At 44.9% G+C, this 15,414-nt stretch overlaps 5 protein-coding genes across 5 annotated transcripts; 3 read left to right on the forward strand and 2 right to left on the reverse strand.

Moving 5' to 3' along the window:
* Positions 1-208: 208 nt before the first annotated feature.
* On the forward strand, positions 209-1,873 carry LAJ45_07395 (uncharacterized protein; the record flags this gene model as incomplete). The annotated part of the gene is made up of 8 exons (XM_046116953.1): positions 209-230; positions 318-361; positions 426-696; positions 752-898; positions 951-1,476; positions 1,524-1,703; positions 1,757-1,808; positions 1,865-1,873. 8 exons carry the CDS (start codon positions 209-211, stop codon positions 1,871-1,873), a joined length of 1,251 nt encoding a protein of 416 aa, XP_045969988.1.
* A 355-nt stretch (positions 1,874-2,228) lies between these two features.
* LAJ45_07396 (uncharacterized protein) lies at positions 2,229-2,671 on the reverse strand (the record flags this gene model as incomplete). Its single annotated transcript, XM_046116954.1, has 3 exons — positions 2,229-2,265; positions 2,339-2,441; positions 2,557-2,671. 3 exons carry the CDS (start codon positions 2,669-2,671, stop codon positions 2,229-2,231), a joined length of 255 nt encoding a protein of 84 aa, XP_045969989.1.
* A 799-nt stretch (positions 2,672-3,470) lies between these two features.
* On the forward strand, positions 3,471-6,115 carry LAJ45_07397 (uncharacterized protein; the record flags this gene model as incomplete). The annotated part of the gene is made up of 13 exons (XM_046116955.1): positions 3,471-3,573; positions 3,639-3,656; positions 3,720-3,796; positions 3,865-3,931; positions 4,000-4,536; positions 4,594-4,903; positions 4,955-4,990; positions 5,046-5,097; positions 5,150-5,190; positions 5,239-5,302; positions 5,351-5,555; positions 5,616-5,846; positions 5,907-6,115. 13 exons carry the CDS (start codon positions 3,471-3,473, stop codon positions 6,113-6,115), a joined length of 1,950 nt encoding a protein of 649 aa, XP_045969990.1.
* Positions 6,116-7,286: 1,171 nt separating this feature from the next.
* Positions 7,287-10,542, reverse strand: LAJ45_07398 (uncharacterized protein; the record flags this gene model as incomplete). Its single annotated transcript, XM_046116956.1, has 4 exons — positions 7,287-7,365; positions 7,415-9,213; positions 9,272-10,217; positions 10,286-10,542. 4 exons carry the CDS (start codon positions 10,540-10,542, stop codon positions 7,287-7,289), a joined length of 3,081 nt encoding a protein of 1,026 aa, XP_045969991.1.
* A 1,952-nt stretch (positions 10,543-12,494) lies between these two features.
* LAJ45_07399 (uncharacterized protein) lies at positions 12,495-15,251 on the forward strand (the record flags this gene model as incomplete). Its single annotated transcript, XM_046116957.1, has 6 exons — positions 12,495-12,623; positions 12,715-13,196; positions 13,249-13,725; positions 13,776-14,099; positions 14,147-14,571; positions 14,626-15,251. The coding sequence occupies 6 exons, from the start codon at positions 12,495-12,497 to the stop codon at positions 15,249-15,251; spliced, it is 2,463 nt and encodes an 820-aa protein (XP_045969992.1).
* Between the last annotated feature and the right edge of the window lie 163 nt (positions 15,252-15,414).

The following is a 15,414-nucleotide window of genomic DNA, read 5'->3' on the forward strand; positions in this document are numbered from 1 at the left end:
TTACCAGAGCCTGTTGCGTCATGGTCAGGCAGGTTAACCACCACGAGATTTTACCCCTCCACCCCACCCTCTTGGCCGAGGATTTGATAGATATACTCCTCTCTTGTCCCGTTCCTGTCCGAATAATTCAACAGTGAACATCGAATAGTATTGGTTTAAGCTCGAAATTCAAAGAATTCCTATTAATCGATCTTCACGGAAATCCAAAATGTCTCTTTCAAACAAACTCGGTATGGAATTCATCTCCATTAAATTTTTAATATAGAAATTATGCTTCCCCTCCTTGCAGACTGACACTCACTCCCCCATTTTTACAGCCATTACCGATGTTGATCTTAAGGACAAGCGTGTCTTAATCCGAGTGAGTATCTCAGATCTCCATACATGCTCAGTTATAGAACTGATTCACGGAATTTTCTTTCTAGGTTGATTTCAACGTCCCTCTCGATGGCACCACCATCACCAACAACCAGCGTATTGTCGCTGCCCTGCCTACAATTAAATACGCCTCTGAGCAGGGCGCTAAGGCCATCATTTTGATGTCCCACTTGGGCCGTCCTGATGGCAAGCGTGTCGAGAAGTTCTCTTTGGCCCCTGTAGCACAGGAGTTGAAGAAGCTTTTGAACAAGGATGTTACTTTTTTGAATGACTGTGTTGGAAAGGAAGTCGAAGAATATGTTCAGAAGTCAAGCGGAGGTTAGCATAAATTCAAAACTGTAACTATGGGCTTTAGAAACTAATTAATGGACAGGCGAGATTATTCTTCTTGAGAACTTGCGTTACCACGCCGAGGAGGAAGGTTCCTCAAAAGGGCCTGACGGAAAGAAAGTTAAGGCTGACCCTGCGGCCGTCGAGGCTTTTCGCAAGTCGCTCACTTCTCTTGGGGATATTTACATCAGTAAGTCCCACACATGTCAATAGTGGATAAATAGGCTTAACACCGGTAAAAGACGATGCCTTCGGTACTGCCCACCGTGCACACAGCTCTATGGTTGGTGTCGACCTTCCTCAGAAAGCTTCTGGTTTCCTCGTCAAGAAGGAGCTCGAATACTTCGCCAAGGCTCTTGAGTCCCCTGAGCGCCCTTTCCTCGCCATCCTTGGAGGGGCCAAGGTCTCTGATAAGATCCAGCTCATTGACAACCTGATTCCCAAACTGGATAGCTTGATCATCTGTGGTGGTATGGCTTTTACCTTCAAAAAAACCCTTGAGAACGTTGCAATTGGTAACTCCCTCTACGACGAGGCTGGCTCCAAGACTGTCGGTGACATCATCGAGAAGGCAAAGAAGCACAACGTTAAGGTTGTCTTGCCTGTCGACTATATCACTGCCAACAAGTTTGCCAAGGATGCCGAGACTGGATATGCCACTGATGAACAGGGTATTCCTGACGGCTGGATGGGTCTGGACTGTGGAGAGAAGTCCCGCAAATTGTTCAACGAGACCATTGACGAGGCGAAGACCATCCTTTGGAACGGGTAAGATATTAGCCAAATGGCTTGGCAACACTTACTAACTAGATTAGACCTGCTGGCGTTTTCGAGTTCGATGCTTTTGCAAATGGCACCAAGGCTATGCTAGATGCTGCTGTCGACGCTGCCCAATCTGGCAAGATCGTTATCATTGGTGGTGGTGATACTGCAACTGTTGCTGCCAAGTACGGTGTTGAGGACAAGTTGAGCCACGTCTCAACCGGCGGTGGAGCGTAAGTCTTACCCCCCCAAATTCAAGTCAGCAGCTGACAGCTTTATGATAAAGTTCTTTGGAACTTCTCGAAGGAAAGGATCTTCCTGGTGTCTCCGCCCTCTCCGTAAGTAATTGTCCTCCCTTTCATCCTCACAAAATTCTTTGCTAATAGTCGTATAGAGTAAGTAAATAAGATTCGTTTTATACCAACCAAGGTCAAAATCGCATGAATCTTATTGGATGGCGGTATGGCAGTTTCTCGGAAATCCAATTTATAACGTGCTGTTTCCTTAGATATTAATAAAAAAAAAATAGTGCCCCAAAAAAGAAAAAATCTCCACATGTGTGGCTAAAGATATATTCATAAATCGTACGGTAAGTGTAGGAAGTGTAGAAAGTATAGTTGGGATGAAAAAGGATATATTGTGAACATGTAACTGGAGCTCTTATTTAAGGCTGAATCGCTCTGTAATTCCCGTGGCTATATTACAAATGTCCTCGCTTTTATTCTAACTAGCGTTGACTCCGAAAATGCCGTATCCAGCTATGACTTGTTCGCTCCAGTCTTTTTGAGCTCCTCTCTTGAAGGTAGATATCATATCAGCACATATTCTAAATATTATAAAGTGTCAACAAGTGTAGATGGATAATAACCTGAGCTGCGCAGAGAAGTCTTCGCTAGTATCGTCATCATCCCAGCTCTCCTCCCAAAGGTTTCCCTTTCCACCAGGCACATCGGCCTCTGCATCCTCCCAATCTGCCTCACCCAACTGTTAGCCATTTCTATCTCGTATCACTATCTAAGTTTCTTCGCCCATCTATATCATTGGTTGGTAACACAGAGCCGCTCTGACATCGGTCTATGAGCTCACCTTCGACAGGGAAATCCTCAAATTCGTCATCCTCTTCCAAGGAGACGTTTGGCTTTTGTGTAGGTTTGTCGTCCTTGGGATCTGAGGACTTCGGCGCAGCAACTTTTGATGACATGATGAGTTTTGAAGATGGCGGAATAAATGATCTGACAAGCGTTGTGAGGGGGACCTGGGGCTATGCTTTAGATATATCACTGCTACATGAGCTAAGTTCCCGTGACCGTAGTGGACAGGGTAACTTTAAGGTCAACTACCTAGTTCACAAAACCTTACTAAATGGGGAGTGGTAGAAGGTCTGCCAAGCCTACACTTTCGCTGAAGCGGAGAATTAACGTCAGAGCCCAGCGGAGGCTCCAAAATCCCGGGCACCGGTGTTTATATGTTATCAGCGGGGCAACGTCCGTATTACGATGCATACTTGTACCATGTATTTAGTGATCCTACGCATAAATAAGTCCAAATTGTAAATCTAAACTGTTTTATTTGACTTAGAATTCCACTACCTGAAGAGATGTCAGTCTAGAACTATACACAGAACCCACCAGTGCAGATTATCAATCCCACATATCCCTCTCCGGAACAACGATCTTCAAGATCAGTAACCTAGCTGCCCAAAGCCCAGGACTGAAACATCTTCACGCGTACCTTCCCAACAGTACCCTTCCGTCTGTGCTCTATTCTTCTCAGGATTTCACACCTAATTCTAGTCCCTCTTTATATCCTGCTAATAAAGCTGGCTTGCAAAACTACGAGCCACTCCTCCCCTTCACATCTTTCTCCTCTTCCGCGGCTATTTCTTAACCACACCTTTAACTTCATTATTTGAAAATTCAATATTGGCTCTCATCCCGTCGTATTACTCTCCTTTTATACACTCTCCGTGATATTCTCAACAGCCTTGTTTCATTGCGATCATGTTGAAGGGATGGCTTGGGTTCGGGGGTGGAGAAGTTCCAGCACAGGTCACTCATACCAAATCTACGCAGTCCTTAAGTGCTCTAGATGAGCCGCAAGCATGTTTGTGCCCCTGAGTGTTTAAACACGATCAACCATGGCTTTACTGATATTGTAATGTGATTTAGTGGATCAAGCAATGAAAGGTCCCTTCTATACCTCTTAATTATTTCTCTGCAGTGAACGGCATTATGCTAACTTGACTAAAGCCATGGACTTGCTCTTGAACGATGACGTCCTCGGTGCTGAGAAAGCTGTCGAAGAGGGGAATTCAAGTTACCACAAGGTTCTCTCCCCTCCAATCGTTATTTACTGTATTCACGGAGACAGATAATAATTTGCGCTCGAGTGTAGCTCGCTGGTGGTGTCGTTGCATTTCTTCGTGCAAGTCTAGGTTTTGAAACTGAAATTATGAAAGAAGGTGTTTATCATTTGTGCCTTTTGGACTGTTCTAATATCATCTAACCCTTGTTTTTAAAAAATCAATAGCCTCGGAACGTCTCGCAGACGCCGAAGCATCTGCCGAACGGGATCGGAAGAAGGCTATCAAGGAGAACCATCACCGAAGCTCCTGTCCAATAGGCGCCGAGTTTGCGTTGGCACATGCGGAGGCTCAATTGATGTCTGCTGTAGTTGCAGTTCTATCAGAATCAGTAATAGAATCCATGAAAGCAGTCTACAAATTACGAACCGCGTATAAAACTTTGGAAGGTATCCAAAATGATATGGCTAGGGGTCCAATGCAATTGGACGGAGCTGGGCAGAGTAGGCAAAGTCTTGGGATAGGGAGTAATTCCGAATGTGAACCTTCGGGTTTATTGACTCCTGGGTTGGAAATGAAGGGCTCCGGTGCTAGTATCCGATCGACAGGTTCCCGCCCCAATACCGCCAGAATCCGGTCAGAAAATCTTGTGGATGAATTTGTAATCTCGGGAGTCAATCTTTGCTTTGGGGTTCTACTACTTATTCTCAGTATGATTCCACCAAGTATGAGAGTAGTTATGTCCGCAGTGGGATTTAGAGGCGGTATGTAATCCTGATGATATTTTTTTAGACTAATATTAACATTAAAGGTTTGTTAAGACCGTGAAAAAGGGATAGAAATGCTGTGGAAAGCATCTACCTACAGTAACCTCCATGGTGCAATCGCCGTATTAGCCATCTTACAATACTATGGAAATTCGGTACAGTTCTGTGATGTTTTACCACCTCAAGACCACCCATCTGGTGCAGGATACCCTAAACAGAAATGTCAAGAAGCATTGGAACGACTCAGGGCAAAGTATTCCAAAAGCGCTTTGTGGCGATTGGAAGAAGCTAGGATGTTAGCTGTTGATCGCCAAATGGACGAGGCCATAGCAATATTAGCCCAGCCAGCACAGACACAGATGAGGTATATCTCTTGAAACTTCCTACTGCGATAGGTCACTTATCCCAAATATAGACAGGTAGAGGCATTGTCATTATTCGAAAAATCCTTGTAAGAAAATACCCATTCACGGAATGGATAAAATTCATTTTCTGACATCCGATAGGAACTTGATGTTCATGCACCGTTATGAAGAAACAATTGAAGGTTTTCTGAAGGTATGAGTGATAACCAGTAATAATTGATGATGGGCAACTGATCTTGTCAAAGCTCACAGAACTTAACACCTGGAGCCCAGCACTTTACCACTAGTAAGTCCTTATTACCTCACACCACATGTAGATGTTGACCATTCCCAGCTTTGCTGCTGTGTGTCAAGTGGAGCTTTATAGAAAATACATCGACACAGACAAGAAAAAATCAGTACGTTCATACCTAAAGATGATGAATGAAAGTTGATTGGGAATTTAGGACAAGCACGGTGAACTGGCAGAGGAATTATTCGAGAAGATTCCAACTTTCATGGGTAAGAAAAGATTCATGGCGCAAGGTCTCCCTCTAGAAATGTTTGCGGACCGCAAACTCAAGAAATGGAAGGCACGGGCCCTATCAAAGGGTGTACGGGTTATCGAAGGTGTTGGAGTTAGCCCAGTAGAAGAAATGATTTATTTTTGGAGTAAGTACCGTTGAATATATATATACTCAAAATACAAAGCTAATAAGGTGTATTATATAGATGGGTATAAACGGATGGATCAATCAAATTTTGAAATTTCAAAAAAAGCTTTACAATGGCGAAATGAGGAGATTATCAATGATGCAGTTGATGAACAGGCAATTCAGTGGATTCTACTTAGCGTTGTTTCCAGAAACCTTGATGAGATGGAGAAAACGAAGATGTACATCCAGAACGTTCTTGCGATTGATAGGAATGCGTTTAAAGGGTTGTTGAACGACAACTGGATGGGTGGGCTCCCCTAATTAAGTAGATCCCTATATTATTATTAGTGCTAACGAAAATAAACAGCACCAACGGCGCATTATGAGTGGGCTGTTGCGCTTTGGAAAGAACATGGCCAGAAGGAGTATTTTGAGATCAAATGCTGGCTTGATAAAGCAGCGAATTGGGGGGCCTTCGAGCTTGATGCAAGAGTCGGATTGAGGGTGACTACAGCGCTGGATACAATTAATAGGTTGAAGAAATGGGAAGGGTTTGGATCAGAGGGGGAAGCTTAAGGAAGAAATAAATGGGATACGAGGAAAATAAAGAATGAAGATTAGTTATCTGTGAATCATCAGGCAGTTATCCAACCCGGTTTTCCTCTAGGAACTCATGGTTGATTGCTTGATTGATAGGAAACGCACGGTCAACTGCAGGAGCACATGTAGTTATTGGTGGGTGTTAGTTTTGTTGTCCGTAGGCCTGCTACAAATATTGTAGTAGTTACATGCATGTACATACAATTAGCAGTGAGGTTCGCGCCACTTCCCAGCAGTACTAGTATTATTCCGATGAGAGGTAAAAGCGGTAATGAATGCATATGGACTGAGTGATATCCTATGATTAGAATAAGAATTCGTGGTACAGCGAAAGCTTGCTATAACGGGACCGGAATTTGATACCGTTATAGAGAGATTACCCTTATATAGGAGGTGCTGGTGCTGAAAGCCAGGCAAAAAGGACCGAGAAGTTCTACCGTTATAGAGAGATTACCCTTATAGAAAGTACCGTTATAGCAAGCTTTCGCTGTACATGTAGTGAGGGATCAACAGCCGCAACCCGAGGGATGGCACCAACCCAAGCACAGAGACATGATAATTCAGTCTCAGTTTAATTGGCATTGTTAGCATACAATTTCCTATAAACCTAAGACCCAGGAAAGTTTAAATGCCGGCAGGTAGGCAATATGCCTCTGATAGAATTGGCCTCATTTCCACAAAACAAAACAAGTCCGAGCATGTACACTGCAAGTGGTAGAGATAGACGAGGAAGGGATAAAGTCACCAGCAAGGCCCATCAAGAAGAAAAATCTCAACTGCCAAATCACAAAAGAAGAGAAAAGATATTAACGGAGTAGTTGATAAAAAGAAAACGACCGGCGAATACGCAAGAAAAAAACTTGAAACATGAAGAAACAAAAGAAACTGCCCATCCCAATGCAATACCAGTTGTATAAAAATTACCCAAAGGAAAATAAAGAAAAAAACATCCACTCAGTGATGCCAAGCCCAAAGAAAAGAAATCCCAAAATATTAGACTTTTGAAAATAACCAAGTCATGACCAGTACCTGGTCTGTCCCATTGAAAGACTCGCCACTCAACACCAGATCGTTAACATAGGAAATATTGACAAAACAAAAACGATAACTAGATGTTTTGAAACTTCATAGGAGCCAGTTGTGCATTTCACACAGACTTAATGAAATTGGCCCTCTCGATTTCGATTTCGGCTTGAAGCTTTCTTGTTTTACGAAGAGATTCATCCCTAAATAAAGATTAGTCTGGTAATTTCATATTGAAATAAGTTATAATACCTTTCATTTTGTAGCTCCATAACCTCGATTTGGGCTGTGTTCATTTTCCCGACAACCTCTGCCATCTCGTTATCAGCCTGGCCTAGGGCCTTCTCTAGCTCATCAACGCGCTTCTCCAAGTATTCAATTCTTGAAGAATCTGGGATTGATTGAGATGGTTTCTTGAAACCAGTCCATTCTAGCCGTGGCGATCGCAGCATGGGAGATAATGGTGATCTTGCCGCAAGCCCAGTGGGCGATCCCATCGCTGTTGTTTTCAGTCTTCGAAGTTGAGAAGTGTGTGTATCCTTAAGTTTTCGTACTTCCTCTTCATGGCGAGCAACGGCTTCTTCGGTTTGCTGCTGGGCTTCGAGGACCTTGTCTTCCAAGACTCTAAGCCTCTCCTGAAGCTCATTAATCTTTTGTGCTGACAACTTCTGGTCCTCTTCTCCCCGGCCAATGGCCTCCGCCAGTCTATCCCTCAGGGAGTTGTTCGATTCAAGTTGAGAACGAACTTGTGCTGCCAGTTCTCCAATTCTCTCTGTTGATATTTTCAATTGGATACTGAGGCTTCTTTCCTCAGCAAGGTGTTTCTTCTCCGAATTTTGGAGTGACTCTGCACGCTTCCGGTATGCTTCTGCTTCAACCTGAGCCTCGTCCCGCTCAGCCTCCACTTGAGCAACACCCTGCATTAGTTTGGTGATGGCTCGTTGCGACTCCGAATGCGCCTCTGAGAGTTTGTTTTCCCGGTCTGTAATGTCCTCGGAAAGATCATTTCCTTTCTCCTCCAGCTCATCTAAGCGTGCCAGTGACCTTGCATGTATGTCTTGTAAATCATGGTAGGCTCTCTGAAGAGAAAGAGATGTTTCTTCGCCGGCTTTTTCTTGTCTCAAGTGTGAAATCTGTTTGGACTGTCGGAAATAAGAATCACGTAATTCTGAGTGTCGGCCAACGAGTGAGTCGTGTTCTTGAAGAAGGGCTCTCAGTGTGGCAGTTTCTGTTTCAGCTTGTTCCAGGTCCATCTTTAATGTCCCAAGATTTTTTTCGCATCTAACCTTTGATTCAATTGCCTCATCGGCCCGGCGGCGTAACCGCTCCATCTCTTTCCTTATTGTGCTCATTTCTCGGTCTTTACCATAACGCCTATTGGTTTGCTGTAAAGCCTTATCACGCTCTAGCTCCAAAGCCCTTATTCTCTCCTTGGCTCTCTTATTTTCATATCTGTGTCGCTCTTGTAAACTCTTCAGCGCAGAATGCAAAGCATCTCTTTGTTCCTCGATGCCCTTCACCTTCTCTGCAAGGGTCTCTCTATCTTTAAAATCTAGGGCTAGAGGCATCGTCGAGATAGGTGAGCCCATCAAAGAAACAGGACGAGATGGTCTTCCAATAATCGACTGTCGCGCTTGTTTCTGTACGGCCGATGTTTGAATTGCTGAAGCTTGAACCTGAATCGCTGAAGCCAAAGAAGCATTCTCATTTCGAAGATTGAGAAGTTCCTGTTGCATTTTCGAGTGCTCTTCTTGCATTTGCGTGTGATCCTGCTGTATCTGGGTGTTCTCGTACATACCCTTCTGTAATTCTGATGTTTCTGACTCGAGCCCCTCAACGCGTGCCCGTAATCGAGGTACGATCTCATCACGGAGGTTGTCACGTTCATTTCGGAGCTCCTCTAGTTCACCTCGAAGAGCAGTAAGAAGATCTTCATAATTCTCCTTCATCTGACGTTCTTCTGCAAGTCTTCGCCTAGCATCCTCCAGTCCTACCTCCAACTCCTTAACTCTTCCCGAGGAACCTGCAGTCAAAAACTGAGCACTCTCACGCTATATATTGGTAAGCGATTTGTTCAACGTAAGCAAGAATATGCAGAGAAATTCTTACCCTCGCAGATTGCTCTTCCATTTCTTTTACTCGTGCTTCAACTGCCTTTCTTCGTTCCCTCTCTTCTTGAATGCTACTTAACATTTCTAATCGTACTCTCGAAATATCCTGTTCGGCCTTCCGTTGCATCTTATCTACGTCAACCTCTTGCTTGGTTTCTGAATCTAAATATCGTGTAGAGGTTCCAGCATCCGAGAAGTAATCACTCGTCCTTTTGCTCTCGCCATTCCGCTCCGCGGCCTCTGCTTGCAAACGCTCAATAAGGTCTTCTAACTCCATTTCTCGACGGATAGAGGCAGCCAAGTCTGCGGAAACTAGTCGCACCTCTTGCTCAATAGCGTCAATTGCTGAAGGGGTTTGAGGGGCAAAAGAAACCCCTGAGTCGGAATGAAGGCCATCGGAGACTGCAGCATTTGCGCGAGGAATATCAATTGCTGGGGGTATAGATCTTGATGATGAATATAGTTGTTGCGTGTTGGTAGATTTTGGTGAAGGTGCCGGTCTTTCAGAAATTGAGGTAGATGGTGATAGTGGCACGATTCCTCCTTGATCGGAAGCACTTCCCCACCGGAGAAACGAGGTTATTCTAGCACTTGGTGACCTTGGTGGCTTATTTGCTTCCTCAGTAGTTTCTGATATCGATGGAGAGCGACTGCGAAAGGGAACATCCGGGAGATTTAAATTTGCCGGAATCGTCGGTGAAGAATCTGATGCTGCCGAAGAGCTTGCCATTGTTGAGGCAGGCCGTCGGTGCGGTGGGTCAATATATTGGTTACTTTTGTTTACTGAAGATTCGCTCCAGACTCTCGCATGACTTGTGTGTGAGGTCAATGGAGATGGTGGATAAACTCGTGGTGTAGGAAGCTGGACTCGAATGTCAAATTCACCATGTGAGTCGGCAGCCCAGCGACCTTGTCCAAGATTGGGGGAGTCTCCGTGAGGGAATCTAGAGAAGAGAATATATGTCAGAGGAATAGGTCTTCGGAACATGCCATGGAGCTTGGTTGTCCGTACTTGTCGAGATCCCGTATGACAATGCCGCCTGAGTCTAGCGGAGGAGAATGTTCTAAGAGACCTTGAGCACGGTTACTTGAACTTTTTTTATTTAAAGATTGCTGTAGACTCGGTGACTGGTTGCCGCCAGAGGGAAGGAGAGGTTTGCAGCGTACAAGAGAGTTTGAAGAAAAGGGAGGAGACTCCAACTGCTCACAGGGTCGAGGAGGAGATTGGGGAGGTAGAGACGGGAGCGTAGAGGGGCCGTGTTCATCCATTTTTGAGGTTAGACCTTCGGGGGGGATGTAGGAATCAATGCTTTTTCTCACACTATTTCTAGAAGAATAGAATGTCAGCGCGCCGGCAGAACAATACGGGGCCAAAAGTCGTGCATAAATTTATGTATGAATATGGAAAAGAAAAGGGGCCCTTGATAATGAGAAAGGGAGACAGGAAATTTCGGGTTGTAATGAACAGTGATGCGCTAGAGATGTTGGGGAAATGGAGGGTCCAATCACCCACCTGCACAGGCCAGATCAAATCTAACGGGCAACGCCTGGTGAACGTATGTATGCTATCTTATAAGTCGGGTGGACCGTGGGGCCTCCAGGGCGGTTGCACGGGTCTACAAGGGTTAGCGGATCGAAATAGTGATGTTCTTTGGATTTCCCCGAAGTCAGTCGGTCAAAGCAAGGTGGAGAATTTTGCAAGGCGCGGAGTTCTTTCTAACATCCAAGTAGGTCTTTTTGATATCTCAATACTACAAGAAACGACTTGTACAATCTGGTTGCTGCTGTGAAGCCGTAACACGTCTTTGTTCAAGAGATGATGGACGTTACAGTATTGTACTTAATTAGCGGTCCACCAAAGGTTGCTTAGCCTGAGCAAGTGTTGAGTTCTGTTGTCTGTTGTAGTAGGTATGATGTATGTACACTGGCAAGCACAGGGACTGAGCTTCAGGAATCGAACTCATGAATATGAAGGGCAAAATCGAAAGAGCTTGATGTTTGCCTTCCCGATTGCTCGCCAGAGGCGCCCGGTGATTTACTGGCTGGGGCTCTCCTGAACCCCTCCTACCATCTGACATGGAAGGATAATGGTACCAGATCCTGTTTAGGCTTGACCTCCTCCAACGCCTACTGGTGGCGCTGTCGAGTACCTAAGGCTTGAAGGCACGCCGATGCTGATGGGGAGGTTTTTTCTCCTTCACAATAAGCCCTAACGGTCGTGTAGAGGTGGTGAGCTGTGGAGACAAGCTGCTCGAGCTCATGTCCTATCTTCCCCTCTTCCTTTCTATGCTAGAAAGTATTTCGATAGCTCGCCTCCCCAACATTTCTCGGGCTACATCGTTGACCTGTTGAAAATAAGACATGCGATGTTAGGAATGCTCATGTCGACCGGAATAGGCCTGGGTGTTGCCTGCCCTGCCCAATAAACCCTGGCTGCCCCTGAATCTAGCCATAAATGGAAGTCTGCGTCTCGGTGATCAGCTTCTACGTTCCGAGTTGTTGTTTCCGGATTGGTGGCGGCGTCTCAACCGCTCAAGTAAAAACGAAATTGGCGCTGGACACTTGAAGCCTCATGTCCATCGCCACAGCACGTAACACCTAGGTACATACGTGTAGCTAAACGGCATCATTGGCGCTTCTATAAAGTAAGTTTCTTTCCCCCTTAAGATAGCTACATGTATCTTTGTTCCTTATGAAGATAAGGAGGTCTTCGTAATAATAGAGTACATGTAGTTCAGCCTTCCAGTGGCTCGTAGGTATGTATGTACATGTATGTAGCGGTAAGGAGATTCTAAGCAGAGAATTTGAAGACGGTGAGTGGTTGGTAATCCTTCGGTGAAGATTTAGGTTGGCTCGGTCAATAAAAAGGGGAAAATATTATCTAGTAAGTACATGTATGTACGTACCTACATGTACTCGTAGCTTTATAGCGTTTCCGAACACGACCAATATTGCATGACATACGAAAAAGCGCCAAATCCACCTTTTTGTATGGCATGCAATATTGGTCGTGTTCGGAAACGCTATAAAGCTACGGGTACTTTATTTATTCTATTGGGTAGGTGTATATAGTAGTACTTTAGGGTTAGGGTTTTAATACCCATTTGGCTCCCGACACGGATTCAACGCGACGCACGCGAATGAGTGATTGAACAAAGAGATGCGATAGCTGGACCTACATTCCTCCAACGAAAGTCCATTTCGAATCCTTCATAATCGACATGGCTCACCATATTCCAGAATACGACGGCTCTCTTACTGTCCCAAGCTGCACAACAGTCCCAACATCATCGCGGAAGAGAAAACGTGAAGACGAGAAATCAGTGCTCGGGGATCCTTTCGTCATTAAGGTAACTCCATTTCGCTCACCCCACCACCTCAGCACCTCGGTTTTTGATATAAATTTCATTTCGTACCGCTTCTAACCATCACTTCGTATAGCCCTATTCATCTTCGGTTTTTGATCCCTCGGTAAAGCTTACTCCAGCCGTTGTTATCCCACGCTCCTATATCCCACTGCAATGGCTCGCCGGGTATCCGTCACGTCTATTCTCGATACCAACTCAAATACAGGCCTTGGATGTTCCCGGAAATGTCATCATCGTAAAAATAGATGGTGAACGACAGTTAGCTGCTGTTGAGAAGGTCAAGGATGATGTTTGCACACTGTACAAACTATCGACGCAGTTGAAGATGAAGGATGTCCGTAAAACGGCTTCACTTATTAAGAAATCACGCCAAAACCCAGAGCAAATCTCTGAAGACACAGATCCTATGACAGAAATACTAAGTGCAAACTGGTGGTCAGGTTTGGAAGTGCCTAATTTCGATATAAACAATGTTATATGTGTAGAAGAGCCTACTATCAAATTGATCGTGGGTTGCTCAGACCTAGATGTCTGTCAAGACAGCACGCTCTTACCGTACGTCGATTTGTGACATGTAACTTATCAAATGCTAATATTATGTTCCTAGAATCCAACCAAATGCACCGATATCCCCTCTAGCAGCCGCAGACACTCCTTTGAAAGTGGTAGAGGACTTTCCAGAGCCCACTTTAACTGACATTCTTGAGAGGACTCGAGTGCAATATTACAAAACTTTATATATTGCCAAGACCTCTCTTGCGTATTTCGCCAAATCAACCCTTTCACGAGCTCGTGTGGCTGTGCAGCACGAGCAAGGAAGTGAATTATCAACATCTTTGGATTCCAGTAACAGATTCCGCACTTTTTTACTGGATATGTATCTACCGTTTAATAAGATGAACACCAAATATCGAAAATCGATGGTTCAAGTTGCTACGGAAGACCCGGTAGAGGATATATCAGTCTTTAGGGTCGGAGAGGAGGAATATGTGCAACAGTGGAGAGTTGCTACATGGGAGGAGAGGCTAATGCAGGCTAACGATCCTGTGATGAGGCGGAAAGTGGAGGAGCTCAAAATTAGAGAGTATGTTTCCAAGATCCTCTATTGACATCAAATACTAAGAACAGGAACAGGACCGAGTTGCAAATCATCATTTTGCTTGAGATGCTAGCACTGGAACGAGAACAGGCAACATTGGCAAAAGGATTGCCAATCAAAAATCAATCATCCGGAAAGAAGTTCAAAAAGGAGGCCAAGAAGAAAGGGAAAAGAAAGTCTAAGACTAATGAACCAGATCCTAAACTCCTCCTTGATCTGCTCGTCGATCGACTTTGTATTTGGAGATCTATAGGCTCAAGTCCAGAAGTACTGGATGATGAATCTTCTGATCAGAAGAAGGTTACTGATAAGGAATATGACCATCTCAGACATTTCTGTGTAGAGGTGGTCTTAGCATTGTAAGTTACACGACTCTTTTCAATTTGCCTTTGCTAATAAACCGAAGTTATGCGTCGAGGCTTCCTGAAGAATGCGCTGCCATCAACAAAAAATGCGGAGGGTCGAGCTCAAGAGCTCGTACCCCGGGACAGCCCAAGAAGGAAAGAAAATCACAGACAAAAAGACCTCCTGTGACAAGGGTCTCCACTGCGCCGGCTGCTACCTCTAACGCGAGAGAAGCCAGTGTGGACACACTGGCAGCCCTTGTTGCAGCTGATGCAGCTTCCTTGCCAAGAAAAAATGTTCGTGGAGGAACGCTCAATTGTAAGAGTTTTGCGAAACGAGAGGTACAAATCGCTTCGAGAAGCGGACAGCAGAAGAGGGTGGACGAGGAGTTGAAGGAAGCTATAAACGCTTTGAAGAAACCCAACCGCATTGCTGCGGCTTCTGGACTGGTTGATGAGTCGATGAAGCGGGTCTCTAATAACAAGAGTAAATCTCACTCGAATGATATGTCGCAGTGGAAGATTGCTAAGAAGAACCCAGAGTCGAAGAAATCGGCCAGGAACCCTCTAGCGAAAATACAGGTTATGGCCACTCCGAAGCGGAGGAGGACGATTATGCCTCCACAGCCCTCCCTTCAAACTGTGGCAGAAGATTCATCTAGCTTACATGCACATGACCCGTTCTATGCCCCCCGAGTACCCAATCCAAGAACTTTACGTGATATCCCTGGCACGCCGCTCCGACGGGGCAATAGTAGGATGGATTTTGATGTTGTTCCCGCTACCAGTCCCTTCCAACCACCATCAGAGACCCGAAGAACTGCAACATTCCCAGGTGCGTTTACAACGCCGCAAAAAAAACAGCCTCGCCCTTTAGGCGCCGATTTAGGATCCAACTTTGTCCCTTCGTCGGCAACAAAGAATCCTGTAATTCTACCTCATAACGATACCCACCCGTCCGGAGTTTCCAAATTTATGGAAAAGAAGCCTTTTGACCCGACAGATGAGCCGTCATCTCCCGCGGGAGGCGTGATGCTTTATGATACTGATGCTATTGGGGAAACACCTTGTAAATCTTTTGCACCAATGGCTAGGATGGTTAAAGAAAAGAAAGAGGTATCGATATATAACAGTTTGGGATGGGATGATGATGATTATGACCTATGAATTTGAGTGAATTGGCGTTTTCCTTCCTCATATTATTACCTGTGCCGTTGTCATTGACACCACATCCCTGTCTCAATCAATTGCATGTAAACTGGAGTTGGTTTTGGCTTTAAAAATATAATTTGTTATTGAAGCCCTGTATTTTTAGACGTAGACGTTGAAC

The sequence above is a fragment of the Morchella importuna genome (assembly GCF_003444635.1).
Source record: "Morchella importuna strain M04M26 chromosome Unknown Morimp01GS023, whole genome shotgun sequence".
Lineage (NCBI taxonomy): Eukaryota > Fungi > Ascomycota > Pezizomycetes > Pezizales > Morchellaceae > Morchella > Morchella importuna.